At 31.4% G+C, this 27,846-nt stretch overlaps 2 protein-coding genes and 1 pseudogene across 2 annotated transcripts in view; 1 reads left to right on the top strand and 2 right to left on the bottom strand.

Annotated features, from left to right (window-relative positions):
- Positions 1–27,846, top strand: part of csul (protein arginine N-methyltransferase 5) — a 324,839-nt gene that overhangs the window by 226,015 nt on the left and 70,978 nt on the right. The window lies entirely within an intron of this gene.
- Positions 352–26,690, bottom strand: Fmo-2 (Flavin-containing monooxygenase 2). Its single transcript, XM_067288666.1, has 6 exons — positions 26,507–26,690; positions 23,829–24,032; positions 10,527–10,665; positions 5,803–5,933; positions 1,367–1,544; positions 352–1,285 (listed from the first exon to the last, which is right to left on the bottom strand). Exons 2-6 carry the CDS (start codon positions 24,029–24,031, stop codon positions 647–649), a joined length of 1,290 nt encoding a protein of 429 aa, XP_067144767.1. The 5' UTR covers position 24,032; positions 26,507–26,690; the 3' UTR covers positions 352–646.
- LOC136990333 (U4 spliceosomal RNA) lies at positions 10,883–10,997 on the bottom strand (annotated as a pseudogene).

The following is a 27,846-nucleotide window of genomic DNA, read 5'->3' as shown; positions in this document are numbered from 1 at the left end:
CAATTTTTTCCAGTCATCATTATTGTGTTCAACTGCTCCATCAATAACTTAGTATCAATTATTATAACTGTGAAGAATGCTATCATTATTAATATTAATGTGGTTTGAATATTTAGGATTTATTCACTGTTTCATTAGAGATTTTATTGTAAAAATTATTTGATATAACTAATCATCATAACATGTTATAAAAGTATAAATGTATATCAAATTTTCTTCTATTTCTAAAAAGTTATCATACTATACAGCAGGGGTGGCCAACTTTTGTGCACTTAAGATCTACTTTTTATCGTAAAAATGTGTCGCGATCGACTTGTTGTCATAGGCATAGTCTAAATGGGGAGGGGGAAGTGTGAAATACATACTATGTTTATACACTGTTTCAGTACGAAATGCACTCACTGCTTATGAGTCGAGTCATAACTGCATGCATACAGTTGCGTTCGGTTACAAATATACATTAAGTCAAGACATCGCTAGCGATCGACCAAAATTGGCTTGGCGATCGACCGGTCGATCGCGATCGACTTGTTGGCCACCTCTGCTATACAGTATTTAAATTATAAACAATAAATACATTTTGCATTATATGAACTTTTAAAATACTATTTTTTAACATGTTTAAATATTTTGATAAAAATTATGTTTAAAATGATTTATTTTGTTCTTTTTGTACAAAATTATGACCATCTAAAATGAAATAATTATCATTTTTATATGTCATTAAATTTTTTTCTCTACACTTTCCTACATAACTATACAATTCAACTACTACAGGTTTAATTGGAGAAAATTTTCCCATAGAAGAAATTTCTTTATCATACATCCACTGTAAAGATCCCATTAAATGAGAATGGCGAATAGGCATACCAAGACTTTTTCTGTATTCAAAATCTTTTTCGGTATCTTTTTCCATGTCTTCTTTGCTAGGTAGAATAATAGAGCCGTCCAAAACTTTTAGAAAGAAAATAATTTGTTGGTGAAATATTGGAAAAGGTAGAATTTTAGATATAATACCAATAAAAGCTAATGTTGGAAAATTTATGTGAATTAAATGCTTATATAAAGGGATAATACGTTTTTCTGTAATTTTAAGTCCAACACTGGAATGTAAAACATCAAAATCGTAATCATAACCTGTACAAAATAATAAAGCATCTGGCTTATATTTTTCACTATTTAAAAATATTACAGTATCATTTTCAATAAAATCTATCCCTGGTTTTTGGACAGTATTTGTAGGAAATGGAGATTTGATAAATGGCTGATTATGACTTAAAATAACCTACAAAAGAAAAACATAATATAAAATGATAATAATTAATGTTTTAATACATTAAAAACTGAAAATATTTCATAATCTTACTTCTTCAGCAACATCAGCTATTTCAATGGCAATATCACACCCAGATTGACTGGCACCCAAAATTACTACCTTTAAATTCTTAAAAATTTCTTTAGATCGATATTCATGATTATGCATGACTAATTTGTTAAATTTGTCAAGTCCAATAATTTTTGGAATGTAAGGAGAAGAATAATGTCTGAAATACAAAAAATATTATTATTTCTAAAGTATTTTTGTAATATACAACAAATCTGATTTTAATAATCTAAATTAGACTTTCAAACATTTGTAATTGTTTTCATTCATAGCAACATCAATTGGCATTCTTATTTCACATTTATAACACCAAATGATATGAATTTAATAAAAACTTGAATCTTTCAATAAATTAATATTAAAATTTTTATATTTTTAAGATAAAAATATTGGGGATTAGGAAAGGATATTTAGACTAACCAGATACTTCAATGAAATTTATTAATCACGTACCTGGAACCTGTTATCGGTGTGGGTGATACGACAGATAAATGTATTGCAAACGTTTTTGAACAATAATAGCTCTTCCTCAGGCGATACAAAAAACAAGTAATTGAATGTAGAACAAAACAGGTTAGGTTAGGTGCTTTGTTCTTTAATTTTGTTCTATGTTCTGTCACTTGATTTTTGTATTGCCTGAGGAAGAGCTATTATTGTTAAAAAATGTTTGCGATATATTTATCTGTCGTATCACCCACACTGGTAACAGGTTCCAGGTACGTGATTGATTTCATCCCAGTGTTCTTTGCATGTAGAAATTTATTATTCTATAAACGAGATAAAAATAAACAATCTGAATTTATAAGAAAATTAATTTCTCAGACATTCATAAAAAAATCCATGAGGCTTGATTGCCCGAATCCGCCAGAAGTCTCTCAGCTGTAATGTCGACTATATAACAAGGATGCTGTAGGCTATATAACAAGGAGCTATATAACAAGGTGATTTTTAGCGATTTTTAATGTTTGTAGACGCCGTAGCCTACAATAACAGGTCGGCGTTGAGATCAATTTTAAATTGTGTGTAATTGTCTGATAGTGTTTGTCTGTTATTTTAGAAGTTTTTTTTTGCTTCAAAGTCGCCTGCTGTTTAGTGGTTCCTGGTTGGAATAAAGAATGTAAGAAAAGGACTCAAACATTGTTTGTATTACCTTAAGAAATTCGTTTTAGAATTTAATAATAATCCTGGGCTAAGATGTACATCTATGAGGCTTATTTTTAATTATAAGCAAAATAATTTACAGTATTTAATTTAGCACTTTAAAAACAAAAACCTTAATAATTCCAGCATTAAAAATATTTAATAAAAACGTTTTCGACTGTTTTAAACAGCCTTCATCAGTTAAAATGAACCCAAAAACAAAAAGAATGCAGAAAAAATAGAAATCAAGCAAATATTTAAAATTCAAATTAATTCCAAAGTAAAAATGCCGTTCTGGATAAGAAAATAACAAATTGCGCATGCGCAACATATCGGAGCGAGAATAAAAATAAAAATAAAACAAATAAAAAATTTCCACAAAAACCTGTCTATTGCAAGAAAAAATGTTAGCACTTTATATAGTAGATTCATATAGAATGAATGTATGATATTCAGAAAGAAAACTTGCAATTCATTATGAAGCCCAATTTATTCAAAACTTAATGCAAAATGATAACATTACTCTTGTCAATAGCATAATATATTGGCAACAAATTTGTAAGACTAAATGGTACTTAAAACCCCTTGTTTAGCAGCATGTTAAACTTAGAATGAATTCTTGATATGAAGTTTGATCAATAGCTGTTTGGAACTTTGGCCAAATTCTTCTTCATCTTGTGAATCAATCCCTGGTTTGATTTTGCATGCCTTCCATTAGTTTAAAACAGTTCTTTATGATAACACCAATGGTACCTGCAGACAATATAAAGGGGCACCATACATTATGCAAGAGGCTTCATACTATGATTCAACATTGCATCAGTGTTTCCTCATAGTGATGCTGGTTAGCACTCAGGGCTAACTTGGCCTTGGAAACAAGGAATGTAGTTTTGATTAACATATGTCAAAGTTGAAAAAGTTGCTTGGGACAATGGATCAATATAGTTCATTAGTTCCTTTTATATTTGCAAAATAGGTTACAAGTCATGAATTTTCTGTTGTTTGTTGATAATGGAATTTAGGGCTCCTTGGGGATTAAGAAAGGGTAACCCAGATGAAAAAAAGAACCCAATTTTTGTCTTATCCAGGGGTGCCCCAATGAGCACCCCTGGATAAGACAAAAATTGTTCAATTGGACAGAGTTGCAATACATTTAAAGAGTTGTTTTCTTTAGGCACAAAATTTGACTGGATCAGGCCAAAAAACATCCTTAGTTATCATATTAGCTTTTGATCTGGAGTTTCTGTAGTTGTGTGATAATTGAATATTATCTTCGTGGATCTATCATACAAAGAAATATTTTTTTAAAAGAGTCATCTTTATTGTTTTCAACAGAAATGCATTTTCAGAAATTCGATAGAAATTAAATCCTTAGTCGTTTGAATAGTGTTTTTAGATATAAGAGAAGAATCGCTTCTCAATGCACTTAGTTATAGAAAGTTTTTCTGTCAAGACTTCAATCCCTGTAGAGTGAGATCCCTCGCTCAAAGTACATAAAAAAATAACCCAAGAACCATTCCTCTATAACCCACAGTTTTTGAGAAATATGCAAAAGAAAAAGTATGATGTGACATTTGTTGCATGGAAATAAGCTTTATTGAAAACATTAGCATCAGTACTTGCATATGACATTATGCTTACATAAGAAGATGCTCATAATGACCATAGTGGATATCAAGACATGCATGAGCATGCTCTAAAATGGTCGACTGTATGTGATCCGACATTGTGTTGTCCACTAAAGTGAGCACAAATTGAAAGTAGATCTTGACAGGACACCGTGTATAAGTGTCCTAGTTTATGGCTTCTTTTGACTTCATAAAAAATGGAACTGATGGTCTTTTTGATCTGACTTGTCCAAAATTTTTGCCTTGCAGTGCAATCTTTTCTTGTTATTACATGTTTCTATCTTTACAGAGTAAGTCAAGGATACAAGAAAAAAGAGTAACTTTCATCATCCATGATTACATCAAATATGAAAAGAGTATCTCTGATGCTTTTGAAGAGAGTAGACAGTTGCTGCTGTTGCCTCTGTTTTTGATCTGGATTAATTTGTGATGCAGACTTTTGTCTTCTTATTACATATCTCATGTCAAGTATAGTTTTATCTGATAACCCATATATCTTTTGGTCAATAAGTTGAAACTAGGATTTCTCATTTTCCAGACCTTTGCTTGTCCCGGGATTTCAAGAAAACAAGTGAGCTGTTTCCCAGGATCCGGGATATAATTAATTATTTTTAAGATAACAAGATGCCATAACAAGCAAAAATTTAAAAAATTAATAAGAAGAGTTAAAATTAATAAATACAAATGTATTCTGATAGTTTATGAGTTAATCATACTTTCTATTTGCAAAATTTCCTCAACCTTAACACACACACAAAAAAAAAGAAAGTGAAGTTTCAAGAAATTTGTGGAATTTCCCAGGTTAAAAAAACAGCTGGGATCTCATTAGAGAAACCCTAGTTGAATCTGAGACTAACTGTGAAGCACAGTACATATGATCTCTGTAGAATGTTCCAGTTAAGACAAAGAAATAATATTTACTTTTACACAATCTTTATTCCACACTATATGATATGTACAACTAACTAACTAGAAACAAAGAATACACAAAGGATATACTATATGGATGGCAAAAACAAAGCAAAGACACATAGTTGACATAAGATTCAGCCACATGATTGGTCAACACATCACAACATACTTAGTTTAATATACACCAAACTCAATACCCCTATTATTTGGGTCATCCAAGTGTGAGAAGCAGGGACTCCGGTATAACCATGTTCCACATTCAAGATGGAAATGTAGAAAGAAAGATTGGATAAATCTTTCTCTAAGATGCCATTACACTTACATGATACATTATAACATGCCAGAATCAAGTCTAACTACAGAAAAAAAAAACCTTGCTTTTTACAAAAATGAGATTTATTACTTATTCCAAAATTTCATTTATTAATTTTTGAAAAACAAAAATTTTTATAAAACTTTCTAATTACCTTGATATTTTCAATTAGTCAATTAAAGAATAATATCAGATATTAACATAAGCATTTTATGTTTTTAATGAAACATTTTTATTTTTCCATTTTTATCTCATTTCATTACATTGTAAACAATTTCTGTAATTAAGTTTTTACAAAAAAATAGTAATCAGTTTTGTTAAAAAATAAGCAGTTAAAAAAATAATTAATATTACACTTTAAAGAAAACTTGTTTTTAAATTTTATTTAAAACTTAATTTTTAATAAAAATATAAACTTGACTTACCCATTGCACATCATTACTGCATCAAAAATATTTTCTTTAATGGAATTTGAAGGCATATGATGGCTTTTTATTATCCAAACTATTTTATTTTCTATTTTCTTTGGTTTAATTTCTTTTACACAGGAATTAAGCTAAAAAAATTTACTTATTAATATTAAAATACATTGCAATACATTAGAAACATACTTTTTTAAATACAAATAAACAGATTTAATCATCAAGTTTTTCAAATATTTGAAAATATTATAATGGAATTTAACTGTGTTGTTCATTTTAAAAATGTCCTCCTTTAACCACTAATGTGATTGATTAAATTACTTAAATTAAATAACATTAAAAATAAAATATTTCAATTTAAAAACTCATTTTAAATTTTAATGAGTTTGTCTTTACATCAACAGAAAATTAACTACTTTTATTTAAATTTAATCTCTTTCAAAATTAAATTACCAATATTTAACTAGTATGATCATAAAAATAACTTATTACAATTACATATTTTGTATCTAATAATTTTCTGAGTTTTTCCATTAAGTATCTACAAGAAGATTTTATTGATGAAATTGTATTTACATTAAAAAGATATCAAATAAACCTAATTATAACATTTTTTTAAATGCAATGAAATTTTATTTTATTTCTAGTTCAATAAACTTTATTTATTTATTTAAATACTGCTTGTTTCAAATCATAAAACTCAAACTTTTATAAAAAGAGGAGGGGGGAAAAAAGCTTAATTCTGGAAACCAAATTAAATTTTATTCAGTAACATTTTTGTTCTTTTATAAGATCATCATCAACTGTGTAAAAATTATCAAGTGCATTAAAACAAAAAAGGAAACATCTCTTCAAACTTTTTTCAAATTTAAAATCACAAAAAACTTATTATTTAAAAACCAATAAAATAAAGCAAAATCAACTTTTCTTTATGATTTTAAATTTGAAAAAATTTGAATGTAGTTCTCTCTTTCAAATGTATTCATTTTAACACACTTGATTTTCACAGCTGATGATGTTCTTGTAACAGAACAAAAACATTACTGAATAAAAATTTAATTTGGTCTCCAGAATAAACATTTTTCCCCCCTCACCTTTTTGAATATGGAGGCAAGTTCAAGTATTATTTTTTTTTTTAAATTCTTATATTGCCTACCATTAGAATCAAACATAGAAAATTAAAATAATTTCATTTGTAAAAATTTTATATTCTTAAAAAATTATTAAATAAGATTGCTATCATGCAATTACAATGAAATATGAAAATAAATTCAATTTACTAATACAAGATATTTCACAAATGATACTTTGAGATTGTTGTTTATGTTTTGATCAATTATTTTCATTTAATATTTAAAATAAAACATTAGAATATGATTAATATTTATTATAATTAATTAACAACAATCATTATTATTGTTCTTACTATCTATAATTTGTCTAGTCAAGTTGATTTTATTTTATGAAAAACTGTTCTTCATTTTAAGGTTTTTTAGAATGATTTTTAGATCTGTTTTAAACTGATTCAATTTTCTATATCACAATTTTTCATATATAAAATTAAAAAGATTAGTTATATAAAATAACAAATATCCATCTATTTAAAGAAATCTTTTATTTATTGTTATATATTTTTGAAGAGGATTCATTCAGAGTTGAACGTTAGAATTTAAATCATTATATGCCCTAGTAAAAATATCATTTGAAATCATTTATCATTAGCAAACAATAAATCATTTCTTACCAATTGGCATCAACTCATATCATTAGAAATCATTTGCTAGTGAAAATTATTTGAAATGATACAAGTTGATGCCAATTGGTGAGAAATGATATTTAATGGTAACAAATGGTAATTCCTTTGCAATCATTTACTTTTTAGAAGAGAATGTTAAATGATGTAAGTGATATGAATTGTTACCAAATGATCTTGTAATGTTTTCATATTTTTAGTCAGAATACATAAGATCAATTGATATTAATCAACATCATTTAATGGATATCAAATAATATTTAATAAAAGGTTTGTTTATCAATGACAGAGTTGTGTTATTTGATTTTATATTACTTCACATTGTAAATTAATTTGATATATTTGAAAGTAGTATTTAGTGTATCATTTGATATCAAATGATCATTTAAAATTGTTTTGTCAATTGACAATAACTGATATCAATTAGTCATACGAAACTGACCAAAAAATAATTTAATAACTGGCATAATTTCTTCAATTGATAACTGATATCATCTCATATCATTTGGTGATTGAAATGGTCCAAAAACTATTTCAGATCATATCATTGTTCAATCACATCATCAATTGTTATCATTTGATAATATAGTAGAACCTCAATTATCTGGACCTCTATTATCGAGATTTTCGATTATCCAGATTGTTCAAAATAAACAAAAATTGTACGAATTTGCTGATTTGCATTTGGCGAATTGTGACACTGTTGTACGTACGTGATGGAATGCATGGAACAAAATTTTGAAAAGACCATTAGTAAATTCCAGTAACACAGTAGAAAGTGGTATAGGAGACATTGCGGAAGCAATAAGACAAATTTCAATATATGCTGAATGTGACGAAGAAGATGTAACCGAGTGGTTAAATTGCGATGCAAACGAGCCTGGATTCCAAATTTTGAATGATGAGGAAATAATTAAAGAAATATCTGCATCAGATGAACAAGATCAAGAAGACGAAGAAGAGATTTGCGAAGTAAGAGATATTGGTCCTACACATTCTGAAGCTTTTCAGTGCTTAGATGTTGCCATGAAGTGGTTTGAGAGATAAGAAGAGTGTAACTCAGGACAACTTATGTCTTAAAAGTATTTGCGATTTAGCAGCTTCAAAAAGAACAGCTAACTTTAAACAAAAATTGATAATTGAATTTCTTAATAAAAAATAATTTAATATTGAAGCTATATATAAAACTAGACAAATAAAAATTATTCATACTGTATGTACAGTACATGTCTTTCACTGTCAATTATTATTTTTTCAATTATCCAGATTTTTCCTTATCCGGACTACCTTTGTCCCCATTTAGTCCAGATAATAGAGGTTCTACTGTAATAAAATGATATTTTTACTAGTGCACATAGAATAAAATACTATTTAAAATTATTTTAAAAAAATATATCTACATGAAGTATGTCCCATTTTAATTAGTTACCCAAAATATCTCAAAAATATGCATTCTATAAAAAAAAAATATTCTAGACTGAAAATGTTTGCATCAAGATCAATATCTTCTCTTTATCACAAGCTTGATAGCTTTAATATGTTGCGGCACTAGTTTTTGTATCAGTTCATTATTTGAAGAAAACAAATGATTCCATCAAATAATAATAGTTTCCTGGTGATTATTTTAATATTTTCCTTCCTTTTTTCCATGAACTTCACAGATATCCTTAGATTCACACAGGCACTGTGTGGCATCTGCATAAAACTTCAAACACTCATAACTTCACATTGTGGAGTTAATGTGATGATTTGAGGCATATTTAGCACTGCAGAAAAATTACCTTTAGCTTTTGTTTCATCAAGAATGAATGACTCAGACTATTACAAGAGAATTCTTGTAAACAAAGTATACAGATAATCATTATTTTACATCAGTTGAACACCTAAAAATGTGATTCTGTAGACCTAGGAAGAGATGAGTATGAAGACCTTGCAAAATCTTGTTCAGAGCATGTCCAACAGAACATTTCAATTAATAAATAAAAATTGACACCTAACCAATTATTAATACTAATGTTTCATGACTTTTATATGTCCTTTTTCTTCTGATGTTGAAAATAGACTTATTGTGCCTATACAGTAGAGCATCGATTATCCGACTTAATTGGGGACTGGGGTTGGTCGGATAACCGAAAAGTATGAAAAAATACATTATTAGTATAGTGTATTAGGCCTAGTTTAAATACTAGTCTCCCTTTCATAGTTGAGCCAGTGCTGCCAGCTAAAACATGCAAAAATTTAACAAAAATAATATTAAAGTAGCCAAGACATAACCAAATATTGTAGCACCACATCACCAGCGGACATTTGAATTTGCCGACTAGAATGCGGTCGGTTAATCGGGGGTTGGATAATCGATGCTCTACTGTATTTATGTAGCTGTAAAAAACTACTTTATGATTAAAATAAGCAAATAATTTGACATTTTTTTAATGATACTTACACAACTTGTTTACTATTAGTTGTGTTATTGACAATTAGTTATCAGTAGTTTAATAAGCTTAGTCTGCTGTAATGGCACAAAGCTGTCTACGTTTATGTCAAACACTATACTATAAATTACAGTATAATTTGTGTTCCTAGTGAAACATTTAATAACCATTATATATCAGATTCTTAATTTGTATATTTTCTGTATATTGATAGATCACAATGTTGCTATAAAAAAGTAGCATGTATATACAGAAAGGCCGTGCAGTCCTAACTTTGACCCCTTTAAGTTCTGACATGAAGTACATGGTTTTGCTTAACACGGGATTTGATTAATGTGCGAAATTAATTGCAGCAATCCCTTAATATACACAGCAGAAGTTTTAATTTATGTGGTTTTACTAGTTGTCTTTACATACAGTAGATACCATATTTTGATTAACATGATTTTGTTATTTCTGGTAGGATCAAGGGATTAATTAACTGCATTAATCAAGGGATACTTGTACTGCATATTTTAGAAAAGTAAAAGTATAATACTTACTTCAATATATTTACTTAACTGATGATGCTGTGCATAATTTCTTAAATATTTTAAAACTTCAGAATGATGAATGAAAGACTCTCCTGCAGATGGAAATGGAAAATCAGGATATCCCATTATTTCTTTAGGTAAATTGGTCCTATGATAAAAAAAAAGAAATAAATTTAAGAATTTAAATTCTATAATTCTCTTGATATAAAATATTTTAAATGAATTTTTATAATTCCAATAGAAGTACAATTTTCTCTTTAAACATTATCTGAAAGTTAACAAAAATATTGAATAAATACAATTTGTTTTTTGTAAAATAAAACAATACAGAATACATTTCCTAATACATTATTTAATTTGTTGTGAATCAACAGATTTCCATTTTACTTTTATGAGTAGTATTGGGAATAGTTTTCAACTATCAATAATTGCACCTTGGTTAAAACCTCACTGGCTACAATATTGCCACTGCAAAAAGTTAATTTTATGACAAGTGTAAATTTATGTTATAATTGTATTATATTTAAGTATTGAGTTTTTTGGTTAGTCATTTTGGCAAAATATTATAAAGTTCAAAGTTTATTTCAGAAGTAGAATGTCAAGTACTGACACTGAGCCTATATCAAAATTAGACTCAATGTCAAAATTAAATAAAAAAAATAAATAATTCGTGTGAAAAACTATTTCAAGAAATTATTTATATTTACATTAATATATAATATTATTAACAAAATAATATAAGGGCTAAATATCAAATTGCATTCTGAATACAATTGATAGAACTCCAGAATTGCAAGAAAAATGTACAAATATCAGTAAAAGAAAAGAATTTTACTAGAGCTGTAAGAGGCATCACAGAATCAAATCATACCAACACCTCTCATAATAGAAAGAATAAACACACTTATAATGTCACTAACAATAATCAAACAATCTTACAATTTACAGATGTGTTGAAAATGTATTTCTTGTATTCTATGTATTTATGAAAATTTATTTATTTTTTTTTTGTAAATTTTTGTCTGCATCCTTTTGTTAACAATTATACAATGGAAAACAAAAGTACAAGGCAAAAGACTTGGGTTACTTTTTGTATGTAATGTTTAGGGTTTAAGCCAATCTAAAAACAAATAAAATCAATAAAAGGTTAATCATTGACTTGTGTACTGGTGTAATCAAATAATTCACACTCAATAACCTTTTAAAACCCAGTAATAGTAAATTGAAAACAAACGTTTTCGACCGTTAACTAAGTCTTCCTCAGGTTCTAACTATTGAGATTCGTTACAAGTTCAAAACTCTTTCAGAATGTATTCAAACTTTCGAATAGAACCATTGCGCGTTCCTGTTGCCATGGTATCATACGTGCTGTTGACATACGTAATATGTGTGGCACAAAAACACAATGTAATTACATTCCATATATAAACAAAGGGATAGGGATGTACATTAAATAGAGCTATGGAGAACTTCCCCTTCATAACAAAACTTCCAAGCTTGAGAAATGTTACACGCATCTTTAGAATTGATGCAGGTTGTGCGCAGTCTAGCTTTGTATATTTCCAGAGTTTCCAGGGATTGCAGATGGTCCAATCGGTGGGAGAGTTTAATCAATTCCGCATTTTGCAGATCAGCACTTATGCCCGGGGTTGAGGCATATGCGGAGAAGGCAGTGGTGCCTCTGTTACTGTCAATATCATACTTATGCTCGCGTAGACGCTTGTTGAGCAACCGTTTCGTTGAACCGATGTATACAAGCTCTCTTTGGAATCTGCCATCCCATAATGGAACAGAGTATACCCCAGGTGCCATTCTTTTATCTACGATGTCCTGGGAATTGCGCTTGAGGTCATATATAGTGTTATGCCTCTTGTAAGCGATCTTTTTGTTGGTGTATGCAGCAATTTCCCTGTAAATGGAGTCTAGGTATTTATTATATTCAACCACAACAAGTGATTGAGTGATATTGGAGTCGTCAGTACGATGCAATTGTGTATAATATGCAGACGCAAGGTTATGAACCAATGTACGGCTATAGCCGTGTCTTGTGGCTATGTTCTGGATGCGCTCTAATTCAGACATGGTGTCCTCAATTTTGGAGTGGTGCGTGAACGCTCTTTTCGTAAAGGCCCAGAAGGCAGCTACCTTGTAAGAGAAGGGGTCCTCTGAAACGGCAGGGATGAATAATGGAGTGTAGCATGGTTTGTAATGGACCCTAGTGGATATTGTGTTGCCATCTAATTGCATATGGATATAAGAAGTTTGCATTTGAGTTGCTTATTTGGTCAAGCTTGATGTGGAGTCCATATGGGTTGTTATTCATTGTATCGATGAACCTGTTTATATTGGGCTTAGTATTCCATAAGATAAAGATATCATCGACGTACCTCCTATAAATATGTATATTGGAATTAAAGAGGGGTATGATTCTTTGTTCCAGTTTTCTAATGACCAACTCGCATAAATCGCCCGACAGCGGACAGATCGCTTACAAGAGGCGTAACACTATATATGACCTCATGCACAATTCCAAGGACATCGTAGATAAAAGAATGGCACCTGGGGTATACTCTGTTCCATTATGGGATGGCAGATTCCAAAGAGAGCTTGTATACATCGGTTCAACGAAACGGTTGCTCGACAAGCGTCTACGCAAGCATAAGTATGATATTGACAGCAACAGAGGCACCACTGCTCTCTCCGCGTATGCCTCAACCCCGGGCATAAGTGCTGATCTGCAAAATGCGGAATTGATTAAACTCTCCCACCGATTGGACCATCTGCAATCCCTGGAAACTCTGGAAATATACAAAGCTGGACTGCGCACAACCTGCATCAATTCTAAAGATGTGTGTAACATTTCTCAAGCTTGGAAGTTTTGTTACGAAGGGGAAGTTCTCCATAGCTCTATTTAATGTACATCCCTATCCCTTTGTTTATATATGAAATGTAATTACATTGTACTAAAATACTGAACCTGTTACCGGTGTAATTTGCGTGAAAAAAAAAAAAAAATCTTCTTTTCACAAACGTTTTCGAGCTTTCTAAACAGCTCTTCTTCAGGTAGAGAAAAATTCCGACGAAACGCTTCGAAAAATGGAACGTAGATATTTAAATAAAAAACCGAATCTAAAAATGGAACGCAGATGTTTAAATACAAAATATGAAACTCGCATATCAAACGATCATTACGGTGGTCATGCGCATTCGTGCGCTGATGTTGCTATTTATAGATCGTTGTTTATGAGGGCCTGCCACGCTGTAGAAAGATTAATCTCATCCTTCCGATTTATACATGTGGTCCGGTGGTTAGCCTTACAGATGGATATAGCTTTCCGCCATTTTAGTTGCTCCAGGTGGGGCGTAGTGTCGATGATGTCAGCTTTGTCGAACTCCGGTTCTATATCGGGATCAGATGCAAAGGTGGTTAGGGCCGTGGTGTACTGCCCATGCCAAAGGTCTGCTTGATGCTCTTGCACTCTGGTATTTAAGGATCGCTTGGTTGAGCCGATATATACAAGGCTCTCGTTACATCTGTTATCTTTCAGCGGGATAGAGTACACGCCCGAAAGCCTGCCACGAACCGGACTGCCTTTTCCATTATCTTCGACGCCGCAATATATTACCATACTAGACTTTAAATCTATGTATCCATCGGTGGAACTCCCTCCAGCTTTTTGCTCCCTTAGGGACTTTTTGCTTAATTTGACTCAGGAACAAGCATTACACCAGCAAGTCATTGAATTAGCCCATCTGATCTGTTATAATTCTATCTTTGCGTTCGACGGAGAAGTCTACAAACAAAAAAGAGGAGTCCCCATGGGTAGCCCGGTATCTGGGGACCTATGCGAAATGGTCGTTAGACAACTTGAACTAAAATACTTCCACTGTTCCTCCCGAACATCTTACTCTATAGGAAGTATGTAGACGACATCCTCATCATGTGGAAGACAATACCTGACATCTCAAATTTCGTGAAAACTGTTAATGATAATCCCTACGGCCTAACACTGGAAATAGATCAATCTAGCAATACTGAGGTACATTACATTTCTTGGATATAAACATTAAAGTAGAAGGATCCGCCATCGTCACGTCGGTATACCGTAAACCTTATGCTGCCTCTATATACATACCGGTGGGTTCATCTGACCCATTCACCTACAAAGCTGCAGCATTTAGTACTTTGATTAAAAGGGCATTTTCCCACTCGTCCACCATGCAAGCCCTCAACACCTAACGTCTAATTGAGCGACATCAACGTTCACAATACGCACCCACTGCGCACACGAAGACCAACACTGACCAGGATGAACGTACACGCCTCCCGGTCACCTTTAACCCATATGTTAAAGCGATATACGCTGAGATCGCTGGAAAATCGCATATTTTGTTTTGCATCAGATAACATAGCACTCTCTACAATTTCCTTGTACTAAAATCAATGTATTTTCTATTTTGATCAACAGATCTTTGCCTCATGCAGAAAAGTAACTTCATAAAATTACGCTGCCATCTCTGTGCTTAAAAACATGTAGCTGATATCTAATATTGTCTTTGATAGCACTGGACAAAGTGCTAATAAGACTTCCTATTTTTATTTGAACATAGTGGCTTATTTATTCTAATTCTAATAAACATTCAGTCCTGCTGCTATTAGATGGTATCAAACAATAAGTCAATAATATCAGCATTCATTTTGGAAGCCAACTCTTGTAATCTAAGGAAGGATGCTGCATTGTCACAAACAAAACCTTTTTTACCAGTATTGAACTAAACAAAACTTCCAAACTGTTTTCGGCCTTCACCAAGGCCTGCTTCAGGTGCTGAACTAAACTGGCTTCCTACTTGGATCGTTACAACGATGCTGTTTGATTTTAAACATTGTATATATCGCATTTCACCCTTCTGCCTGGCTCCGTTCAAATTCCTCGAACAGGTATCTCCATGCATGCGTGATAGTCTCACCGTCTTTAAAGTTAATACAGTTGCCTCTTAAGTTGGCTTTATAAATCTCCATGGCCTACAGGTGACAAATATGATCAATTTGAAAGGTCTGTCTAATTAATCTGGTGTTCCAAGTCTGCCTAAACTTCCAGGTCGTGGCATACAGGCAAGACGATGGTGTGTCTGTTGTTTGTAAGGTCAGATTGATGTTCATGTATCCTTTTTTGAGTTGAATGTACGATTGAGCCAATATATTCAACTCAAAAAAGGATACATGAACATCAATCCGATTGATTTCTCCTTTCCACTGTTTTCCCTAAAGGTGTATCCAGTACCAAGTTGAAAGAGTAACAAAACAGCTTTCAACCTGTAGATCATGAAATGTCATACAACTTGCAGATAAAATGTAATAAAATAAAAAAAATGGCATAAAAGTATAACTTTTAGCTAAATGAAATGCTAATATATTAGCAAACAAGAAAAAGTTTAAAACCTATCATCAAACAAAGGAAAATTTTATCACAAAAATATGAATGTCTTCAAATTTTCTGTTATCTTTGTTAAGCTTCTACATTAAAAAATCAAATTGAGCATTTCTATAATTAAGTATAAATTTTGACATTTTATTGTACATTAATTTGGTAGTTGTATTATTGTAAGTTTTTTTTTTAACCAAAACTCTGCTTCTCAAATTAACTTTGTCATATTTCATGCATTTGGAAATTATATTGTGAAGTTTGGCTATCTTTTATTATAGAGAGGGAAATAATATAGCAAAGGTACCTGAACTATTTTATAATGATTACATGCATTTTATCTATATATATAAAAACGAATGTATGTCTGTCTGTATGTCTGTTTGTCTTTCATGCATTACCACACTATTTATCCGATTGCCATGAAACTTTGGGAAGATGTTTAATACACTCCCGCGAAGGTTTGTGGCATATGTGAAGATCACCATTTCCCCCCTTTCAAAAATATATTTATATATGGATTAAGACTTTTATGTCCAACAGATGGCGCTAACTTCAGACGACCTAAGTTTGCTTTTCTGTGAAGCATTATGCTTTTCTGTGAGAATGGACTAAAGCAGATCATTTTCTACCTATCTATATAAATAAAATATAACGTTTGTTTGTTCCTACCGATTCCTTTGAAATTTTGACACAACGTTGCATTCGAATACGCACGTGTTTTTATATAATATACATGTCGAAATTCCCCCTACTGGGGGGAGATGGACGGGATTAAGGCTTACCGTGAAGAACTCGACTTCTATTTGTATTATTTTGCATGCGGTTTTTTGCGTTTTTAATTGCGTTTTAATAGGCTATGTCAACAGAATATACACTAAAAAGGGATTTTTCGATATTCCCCAGCGGGGAGAGGGACAGGATTAAGGCTTACTGCAAAAAACTCGGCTTCTATTTATACTATTTTACATGCGGTTTTTTGCGTTTTTAATTGTGTTTTAATAGGTTACGTCAAGAGAATGTACACTAAGAACGGATTTTTTGAAATTCCCCCCACGGAGGAAGTGTTATACATTTATAATAGATACATTTTGAGCCACAACAACGCGTGGCCGGGTCAGCTAGTTATAAATAATAATGACTTATTGGTACATTTTCCATTTTTTCTTACAGTCAACACAAAAGAAAACTTTGATCATTCTATTATACCAATTACTGCATATTATATAAATTACATGAACATATAAAATATCATAAGAGAAAGAAACATCATTTTATACAGATTTTTCATAACATTGTGAGAACAATTTCAACAAAATCATGGTAAATGATAGAACACTTTGCATATGGTACTAAAATATTAGAATTTTTGATTTGATTGAAATCAATTTAAAAAGTAAAGTGTGATTTTCTGTAAACATTATGTCTATAGAAAATTTATTATTGGGCTACAATTTGAAAAAATTGTAAACCTATAAATTCCCAGTGTTGTCCATCCATCCATCTTTGCTTAATCTCAAGAACAGAGTTATATAGATGAAATCAGAGACCAGATATGGAAACCTTAAGAGCAGGAGGCCCCAATTAACTATATACAAACTTCCGATGCAAACCAAAAGTCACATTATTTCAAGTCCAAAGTTGTCCCCTGAAAGCAGTTAACAGATGACAGACACTACTCTATTGTTAAAGGAAATGTATGATGTACAGGGGCAAGATACTATAGTACTAATTTGAGTTAGAGAGCAAATATTTTAAATTAAATAAATTAAAAATATGATTAAAAATTTCAGCCTGGCATTGTGACAATGTCACAATAAATAATTGCTAATTTTATTTGAACCCCTTCCAACCTAGATAATAAAATGAAAATTTGTTAATGAAATAAAGATAGTAAATGGTTTTGACATAGGAGAGGACATCAGTAAAATCAATGTTGAAATCTTTTAGGTTATAGAAGGGAAATTTAATTAACATCAATTGATTTTCATTAGAAATGCATTTTGTTGAGAAGTTGCAATGAATTATAAAAATTCATTCAAAGAGAATCTTCATTATCAGACATTTCTTGAGCCTGAACATTAAAAATATTAAGAGAATTATTGAAAGCATTAAAACTTTCAATGCACAAATAAATGCACAAATATACAAATTAAAACAATTTAATTCATAAAACAAAAATAATTCCAAAACCATTTAGAAAATTCTAGAACTTTCCAAAAACTTTTCAAATTCCAAACTTTTTTACTTTCCTCTTGCAGATGCCTGTCCTCACTTATCTCAAAAAACATCTATTATTTCTTAATTTGTTTATTTCATTAACCAATTTTCATTTCATTACTTAGATTAGGAAGAGTTCAAATAAATGTTTAAAAATATTCTCACAATCATAATGTTACAAAAATAAATTCATTTTTTATTTTTTTACTTGAATTCCACCAAATCAAAACTTCTAATATTTTAGTATTATAAGTACTGTACCTCAAAGTGTTACATCATTTAGCATGATTTAGCTGAAATCATCCTCTCAATGCTTCAAAAAAAAAAAAAAAATCCTTACAAAATGACATTCTTTTTCTCATAATTGATAAAATAATTCTTAAAGATGAAAAATATCTGGAATATTCAAATTCCAGGTTTTTATATAATTTAAATATATATATATATATATATAACATATTTTAAATTTTGTATATATTTTTGTATATTTTTCTGTAATTTACTTTGTTAATCTCGCCCCTTTTGGAATGAGGTTAACAACACCAATAAAGAATAAAGGAGAGTTCGAGTGAGGACCTGAAAGTGAACGGACGTGTTTTTATGGTCTCCAATTTTCTTTTGTCTTGCTAACCCTACACTCGACCCCACGACTACGACTGCAAAATAATACGACAATTTATAAGAGTCGACAGGATTACCTTATCCAGCAATGAGTAAATCTAGAGACAAATCCATCCCAGAAACAGGTAGTTCTACCTCTCCTCCTAAACTAAATCTTATTCCGTTTAACCCACGTGGAAAGCTAAGTCTAACTTCGTGGATGAGACTGTTTGAGAAGCAAGCGGCGAGACAAAGGATTGACGAACAAGAGCTCCACTTTTACATACCAGAGTATTTACAGCATGAAGCTTTCGACTATTTTTGTGAAAATTTAGTAGAGGAAACGGATTGGAACAAAATTAAACAAAAATTACTCGAGTACTTTCCACAGGAAGAAGAAGATTACTTCACCGATTTTGTAAATCGACAACACCAGCGAGATGAAGATGTCTTAACTTACTATAGGGACAAAACCTCCTTGGCGGAAAAAGCTAAGTTAAACATGCAACAGACCATTACAGGTCTCAATGCCGGCATAAATGCGGAAATTAGAAAATATATGATAGCCGCACCGCCAGCCACCGCTGTCGAATGGCTTCAGAAGGCTACTAAGTTAATAAAAATTCAAGAAGAAGCAGATCATCCGCCGAAGACCCAGAAAGAAAATCATCCGGCAACTAAACCGAATCGAGAAAATTACACAGGATCCCAACACTTTGCCAAAAACCAGATACTGTCATGGCCGCACACAAAGAAAACGACGCCATCTTGGATTCCACCACGGGGTCAACCCCAGTACAGAAATTTGGTACATCACATGAGCAGACCGCCATCCCCTTGCCGTTTTTGCTATCAGCAGGGATTACCAGCACAGCACTGGAGAAGAGACTGTCCCCAAAGATATTCAGCTCCTATTCACAGAGACGTCCACAAGGTATCTGAAGCAAATGAGGCAGAACCAACTTCACCATCTTGACTACTACTAACTGTTTCAATGGAGAACAAGACGATGCCTGCGCTCATCGATACAGGAAGTTCCATCAGCCTTATATCCCAAAAACTATTAGATACTTTATCCAAATACTTTCAATACCAATCGGATGTGAAGATTATCACTACAGCTGCAGGATCTACCACAAGCATGGCTAATGTATCAATCCCTCTTAAGATTGGAAACCTGACAAAAAACATTACTTTACATGTAGTATCCAGGTATTTCCCTTATTTAATTTTATCTTATCCAGACATTAGAAAATTTAGTCTTGTCATAGATTCTAGTCTTAATCAGATCTCCCAAAATCAGACTATCCTAGCATTAGATCCTAATACTTTTGAAGTACGTTCAAATCACTCTAGTTCCACAAATAGTTACTATAGTAGAGACATTAATCATTTTTGTAATAGAATAAGTAAAAATAGTAATAGCTTATATAAGATAGATCAGAAGGAGACCCCTCAGGCTCCTAACCTTGTCTTCCCACCTCCTTTGGCTCAAAATGCAGCAGGAACTTGTAGGGGTAGGAATAGTTCTACTTCCTTAAAGGAATCTCTGTTAAATATTTTTAACATTAGGGATGTTGTTAACCCTAATCTGAAGGATGATCAGAAGCAGAAGCTAAAGAGCATTGTTTTAGGATTTCGGGAAGTTTTTTCTGCTGAGAAGTTTTCAGTGCCAGCCCTAAAAATAGCTTCCCCTAGAATATTACTTAAAGACGAAAGACCCATAACTTTAAAACCTTACAGAGCATCTTACCGTGATAGGGAAGAGATTGATAGACAGGTGGAACTATTGCTAAAGTCGGGATTGATTGAACCATCGTCGTCCCCTTACGCTGCCCCAGTCACATTAGCCAAGAAAAGAGATGAGGGAAAAACTAGATTATGTATGGACTATAGGAAATTAAACGAGAGGATTAAAGTTAACAATGAACCTATTCCCAGAATAGATGAGCTACTGGATAGACTTATAGGTGCGAAAATATTTTCTACGGTAGATATTCTGTCAGCCTATTGGCAGGTTCCTCTCCATTCTGAAGACAAAGAACTAACTGCCTTTGTAACGAATTCTGGTCATTTCCAGTGGAATCGTTTACCATTTGGCCTAAAGACTTCACCCCAGATTTTTCAGCTAGTTCTAAAAAATATCCTAAATAAATATAGATTTCCTTTTCTCATCAATTATTTTGATGACTTGTTAATTTTTAGTCAGAACGTGGACGAACACCTAAAACATTTAACACAAGTATTTGAATTATGTTCAAGGGAGGGTCTCTACTTAAATCTTAAAAAATGTCAGTTTGTTAGATCTGAAATTAATTATCTTGGGTTCAACATCAAACCAGAAAGTTACTCCCCCTCATTACCAAATATAGAAACAATACAAAAGTTAAAATGTCCAACCAATATCAAACAATTACAGGGCTTTTTAGGGTCCATAAACCATTACCATCGATTTATTCCAAATTATGCAAATTTAAGAGCTCCTCTAAATAAGCTTCTAAAGAAAAATCAAAACTGGGTTTGGACGACTAAATGTCAAGAATCTTTTGAGAAATTAAAACGAGCACTTATCACCAGACCCATCTTAAACATGTATAACCCTTTGCTTCCTACACATCTTTATACAGATGCTAGCGGAGATGGTATAGGGAGTATCTTGAAACAGGAACACCCTGTTAAAGGATTACTTCCTATTGCCTATTTCTCCAGGTCCTTACGTGAATATGAAAAAAGCTACACCATTAGTGAGAGAGAATGCCTTGCAATTGTAGCATCTATTGAAAAGTTTCACTTTTATCTTCATGATATCTATTTCACCATACACACTGATCATCAGGCTTTACAGTGGCTGAAAGGTATAAAAAACCCATCTGGAAGGTTATTTAGATGGTCTTTGAAACTAAGCATGTATCAGTATGATATTAAACATCAGAAGGGAAGCCAGAATGTAGAAGCTGATTATTTATCCAGAGCCCCCGTGAGCCATTTTGTTACCACTGAGGAAGTCCTTTCCAACCAGGATACCTCATTACTCACCTCACCCAAATTCTTCCGAGATCGTGAAGATGTAATCTGTATCAGAAAGAAGGGATTTACAAAGAAAGTCATACCTCCATCGCTTCAATACAAGGTGCTATCCAGGGCACATGCACACTATGGTCACCCAGGTATAACACAGATGCTGAAACTAATTAGTCCACGTTACTATTGGCCGAATGTCATCAACGATGTTGTAGAGTTTGTTAAACATTGTGATGCTTGTCAGAAAGCAAAGACATACAACCATAAAAGGTTTGGCTTGTTAGGTGATTTACCTTCATCAAAAGCTCCATTTGACATGTTATCTATGGACACTGTCTCTGGAATGCAAAGATACGGATCTACTAAAGGCTACCTTCATGTTGCCATCGATCACTTTTCTAGGTTTGCTTGGTGTTTTCCATCCAAATCTACTTCTATAAACGCCTACATAGATTGTCTAGGCAAAATATTACAGACAGGCAGCCCGAAACGTCTACTAACAGATAGAGCACCTTCATTTACCTCCTCTAGATTCAGAAGATATTTAGAAAAGAATGGAATCAAACAACATCTAACAAGTACTCAGCGACCTCAGCACAACGGGATAGTTGAGAGACTAAACGCCACACTTGTCTCTAGACTAAGAATAAAATATTCAGAGAATCCAAAACGATCCTGGACTCAAATGTTACGTGACGTTGTGAAAGAATACAATCAAACGCCTCATACTATAACAGGATTCCCTCCAATGTTTTTAATGTACGGAGAAATCCCCGATTCACCTGACAACTTGAATTATCCCCCTCTCAGTGAAGCACGTAAGATTGCCACTGAAAGAACCGAAATAGCTCATGAAAGAAACAGAGATAAATATAATAGTCAACACCAAACTCCAAACTTCAAAGTAGGAGACCAAATACTACTACAAACCTTTTTCCATCCCGACCAAGGAAAACTTGCTCCAAAGTATCATGGACCTTTCACCATATTAAAGATAGTATCTCCTTGTAACGTAGAAATAGACAGACCTGTCCAATCATTAAATAAATTAACTGATATTGTAAATGTAGATAAAATTATACCGTATTATAATCCAACCAACTTTAGAGTTCAAGCCGATAAATTGTATAACACCCAGCCCAACCTCCCTGAGGCTCCATGATGTCGCCTTTTCAGGAGGGGGGCATTTAACATATTTTAAATTTTGTATATATTTTTGTATATTTTTCTGTAATTTACTTTGTTAATCTCGCCCCTTTTGGAATGAGGTTAACAACACCAATAAAGAATAAAGGAGAGTTCGAGTGAGGACCTGAAAGTGAACGGACGTGTTTTTATGGTCTCCAATTTTCTTTTGTCTTGCTAACCCTACACTCGACCCCACGACTACGACTGCAAAATAATACGACATATATATACATATTATAAACTTTAATAATTATATATATTAACATAAAAGCATCAGAAGATGGAAAATATTAGGAACTGAAAAAAACTCAAATTACTAGTACATTTCAAATTATTTTTGCAGTTTAAAGCTGGACGCCAGCTCCCATCATTTCTTTTATTCATATCATAACAGTTAAAAATATTTTAAAATCAAATCAGGAAAAAATGTTTGCTTGAAACACCCACCACACAGCAACTACAGACACTGTTTCAATATGATAGACTGGACATGCACATTAAATATTTATCAAACTAATTATCTTGGAGTGTTGCTTCTGTATTCAAAGGTATTTATTCTGTGCTATTTGTAATATAATACATGAACTATGTATACATCTGTAAATAATACTGAAAATATGTAAAAAATAAAATAATAAAAACCTGCAATTAATTGAAAGCATAATTGTAAGTTTAATAGTAACATAAATAAAATAAGAATATTTCAAATAATTGTCATTTGAACTGTTAAAATAAAATGTGTAATAAATATTTTTAAATAAAAATAGTAAATTTTTTCTGTAATTTCATCATCTACTTTTCATTTTTTCCAAATAAATATTTTTCATTAATAAATTTTGTGACAAAAATTCCAGCATACCTTAAATCTCGATACATGCTTGATTGAATTGGTTGTCCATATTTATTATTACCAATTTCTTCTGTGAATATCCAAGTTCCACCGATTTCATTTTGGCTTTCATACACAACAAACTGAAAAATTGGATTGGATTTTAAATTTCTTGCAGCACACAAACCGGCTGGTCCAGCTCCAATTACAGCCACTCGAATTATTTGCTCCATTCTAAAACAATGATATTTTTTTAAATACCAATAAAATATCCAAGATAACAATTATATTTTTAAAATTCTCAAAAGTAATTGAAGAAATACAGTCTTCATTTTACTTCAATGTCACACCTCAGGAATAAAACAAACTTATTGCAGAGTTGACCTTTTGTAAATTTTTTAAAATTATAATATTTAATTTATCATTATATTAAATAATTTTAAAAACTGTTAATCAAATTTTGATTTTTTTTCTATTTAAACCATTAATAAAAAAACCTGATTTTAACAATTCAGAAAAATGTAATTAGAATATATGCTATTATGCTCTATTAATATGCTCTAAGCCAGGGGTTTCCAACCTTTTTGTGGCACGGGGCATTCAAGATAGCAAAAAATAATGGCGAGTACAAATCAGATTTTAAAAAAGAATTAATTATTATGTCCTTTATTATAACATGCATTTGGTAACTTATATTTACTATAATATATTATATATTTATTATAAAACCCAAATTAGTGCAATTTTTGATACTACATTTCATTTGCTTATTTCTCACAGTTGGGAATGTAAGATCGTAAACAATCTTCAAGATTGGCACTAGTAACTCGAGATCTGAATTTTGATTTTATAATATTCATGGTTGAAAATAGAGATTCGCACAAATATGTGGAACCAAAACAGGATTTGATTTTGAAGGCTCCTTTTTTTCAAAAGAGTATATGTTTTACAATCAACTAAATTCCAAATGTTTTTATCCGTATCATGAGATTTTAATATGATGTTATTTTGAAAATCTAAAATCTCTTTTTCAATTTTCAATGTTTCTTCTGGAAATTTTGCTATAGATTTAGCAGTTTCAAGTAATGTCTACTTGTGTAGTAAAAGGATTTACAAAAAATGTAGCGATGGGTTCATTAAGCAAATACATTTCTCCTTACATTCGATAATAAAGTAATCTTCTGCTCAATCTTTGTTAAAACAGATAGGTTTGTTGTTTTTTTACTTGGATTACTCATGTTTGGTAAAATGTTCATATACAAAAAACACAACACAATGATCAATAATGGTTTTGTTAACAATAACAGTATGTCAAATATATCAAATTAATTTATCAAGTGTTTTTTAATGTTTCATTTGATATCAACATTTAAAATTGTTTTGTCAGTTGACAATAATTGATATTAATTAGTCATATGAAATTTGCAAAAATAAAAAATAAAAATTCATAAGTGGTATAATTTTATCAATTGATACCATTTCATATTATTTCATATTTTGAACTGTCACACAAAAGACTCCAAAAGAACAGCTAAATTAAGGCAACCAAGTATTTGCAATAGCAAGAAATGGTTTTGGACTTTTTTGCAGTTTAGCTTCAGCTCATATACATTTTAGAATCAAATGTCAGAGTCCTGTGATATTTCAAAGATAAATTAAATTTTAAAACATAAGCTTTATCATTATTATTTTTTCCTTTAAGTTATTGTGTCTTATTTTTATTTTATTTCTTTATTACTATTATTATTGCTTTCATTCCTACTTATCATCATCCTACTTTTACAGTGTAGCTTCAGTTCTTGCATGGATGAGCCGAAGCTGACTGTGAAAGTCTAAAAACATTTCTCACCTACTGTATTTTACGGACTATAAAACGCACTTTTTTCTTCGAAAAATTGCTTCCAAACTTCAGGTGCGTCTTATAGTCCATAGCATCTTATAGGTATTTTTTAAAAAAAATTGCTAAAAAATTAAGGTACGTCTTATAGTCCGTAAAATACGGTATTAAAATTTTTTTGACTGGCTTAATTTAGCTGTACATTTTATTTTCATTACAACTCTAATAAGCAGTGGCAAGTTATAAAGATTTTCACCCAAAAATCACTTCAAAAGTAATATCAATTGATATCATTTAAAAATGATATTTTTATTAGCATTGTATTGCATTTAATATTGTGTTAAGTATAATACAGGTATTCAAATTTTCACGAAATCTACATTTTAAAAAATATCTTATGATATTATTTTTATAATAAATGTTTTTTATTAATGATTTGAATTTAGGCATATGAGTATTATTTGTAAACAAAATTAATAATTTCTTAAATCAGAAAAGAAATTATTTTTCACTATAAAAATAAACTATAAAAAATCCAAATTTATTACACAATCAATTATTTTAAATCTGATCAAACTTAAATGAATAATCAAAAATTTCAAAAAGGATAACGTTGTTATATCATATTTGCAAGTTTAATTTAAGACTAATAAACAAAATACTGTATCAAATTTATGTAAAATTCATGACTATGATCATTGTGATAATCTCAGAAATTTAAACAAAATAAACTTTTTTTTTTATACCTTTTAGGTTGAAAATTATATTTTAATACCCACCAAGATGATAACGTGTAAAGAAACAGAATAATAGAGAACGAATTTAAATATACCTGTATATGTTTTTACTTCCAAACTGCAATATCACTTACCTAATTTAATGAAGGCAAATGCATTTAGCAGTATCATATGATATTCAATGATAAGATAAATCAGTGAAATCAGTATCCCGTTTAGAAAAATGAGATTCTACACATGATTTACTATCATCTTTACATCACAAATTCAATTCAAATTTATTTCATCTGTATTCAAACCATTTCATAAAAAAATAATATATAACGCACTAGCAACTAGTCCACGTGCTTTTTACTTTTGACTCTTTCTATCCTAGGGGATTAAGAGCGACTTTTTAATCATATTCATCGTAAGGATCATAATGGGAGTGGCCGGCTAGTGAAGGACGGACCCGACACATCTAGGACAAGCCGCTGAAGAAAAATCTCGGAAAGTCGCTCGCCCGGAACAGACCACGTGTTCCTCTAACTGTAATCGAAACGTTTGTCGTATTGTTACGGAAACGAGGCTATTTAGTTCAAAGACGATCATATATGGACGAATTTTTACTTTCCCGGTTGTTATATATAACAGAGCAATCGGTCAAAAATGACCTCCAAGATTTTTATATTTTTGGGCTCAAGATACCTTGAAACGTCGAGAAATGCAAAAGAAATCGGAGTATTTTTTTTTTTTTCCTGTATGTATGGATGTTAGTGTGGGGGGGCACGATTTTGTTCACCCTGTTTGAAGCTTAATAATTCCTGTGCTTTTTGTCGAAAATTTCTGAAATTTTGCAGGGAGGTAGGTTTGTTTATTAGGGAGATTGATGCTGTTAAATTTTGGTAATTAAAGGTCGACGGGGTGGGGAGATAAAGGGGGTCGTGTGGATCTCCAGTATGGCTCTGAGGGATCCGAGTTTGAATCCGGACGGTTTAAAAAACACCAGAAATTATAGACAGTATTATGAAAGCTTTACGTTCTGGTATTAGAATATGAAGTAGTAGTTAAACACATGATTCTTTATAATTAATGAATGATATAAAATACTGTATCAACATAATTAACGGAAAGTCGTCATGCCATCTAGTGAGAGAAAATAAAATAAAATTCACATATTGCCTATTAAGTTATGCTCTATCTGATTTTCTAACTCGAAGTTTTTATGTTACTTGGATGTTGAGTTACCTATCATTAACAATCTCAAGCTCTTTTGAGATTTTATCTGATGTTGTTCAACCAAACTATACCATATTGAAAAATACCCTTGAAATTATTCTTTTCAAAGATATTTTTCAAATGTGCATTTTACTTTCCCTGCTGTTACGAATATATAACAAGGTAAAGTGTTGAAATCGTGTCAAATTTCACCCTCCGAGTTTTGCAGATCTTGTGCGCACGCATTAGCATCTACAGGTATACCTCGAGTTACGTC

The sequence above is a fragment of the Centruroides vittatus genome, unplaced genomic scaffold (genome assembly GCF_030686945.1).
Source record: "Centruroides vittatus isolate TY-2023 unplaced genomic scaffold, ASM3068694v2 scaffold_899, whole genome shotgun sequence".
NCBI lineage: Eukaryota > Metazoa > Arthropoda > Arachnida > Scorpiones > Buthidae > Centruroides > Centruroides vittatus.
Note: the sequence above shows the minus strand (reverse complement) of the source record. Positions and strands in the feature narration are given on the sequence as shown.

Excerpts from the sequence above, each read along its gene's own strand:
- Fmo-2 (XM_067288666.1), bottom strand. The coding sequence starts at position 24,031 with ATGGAGCAAATAATTCGAGTGGCTGTAATTGGAGCTGGACCAGCCGGT. Across the intron at positions 10,666-23,828 it reads AGCATGTATCGAGATTTAAG|GACCAATTTACCTAAAGAAA; the intron begins GTATGCTGGAAT and ends TTTTTATCATAG. Across the intron at positions 5,934-10,526 it reads AGTTAAGTAAATATATTGAA|CTTAATTCCTGTGTAAAAGA; the intron begins GTAAGTATTATA and ends AAATTTTTTTAG.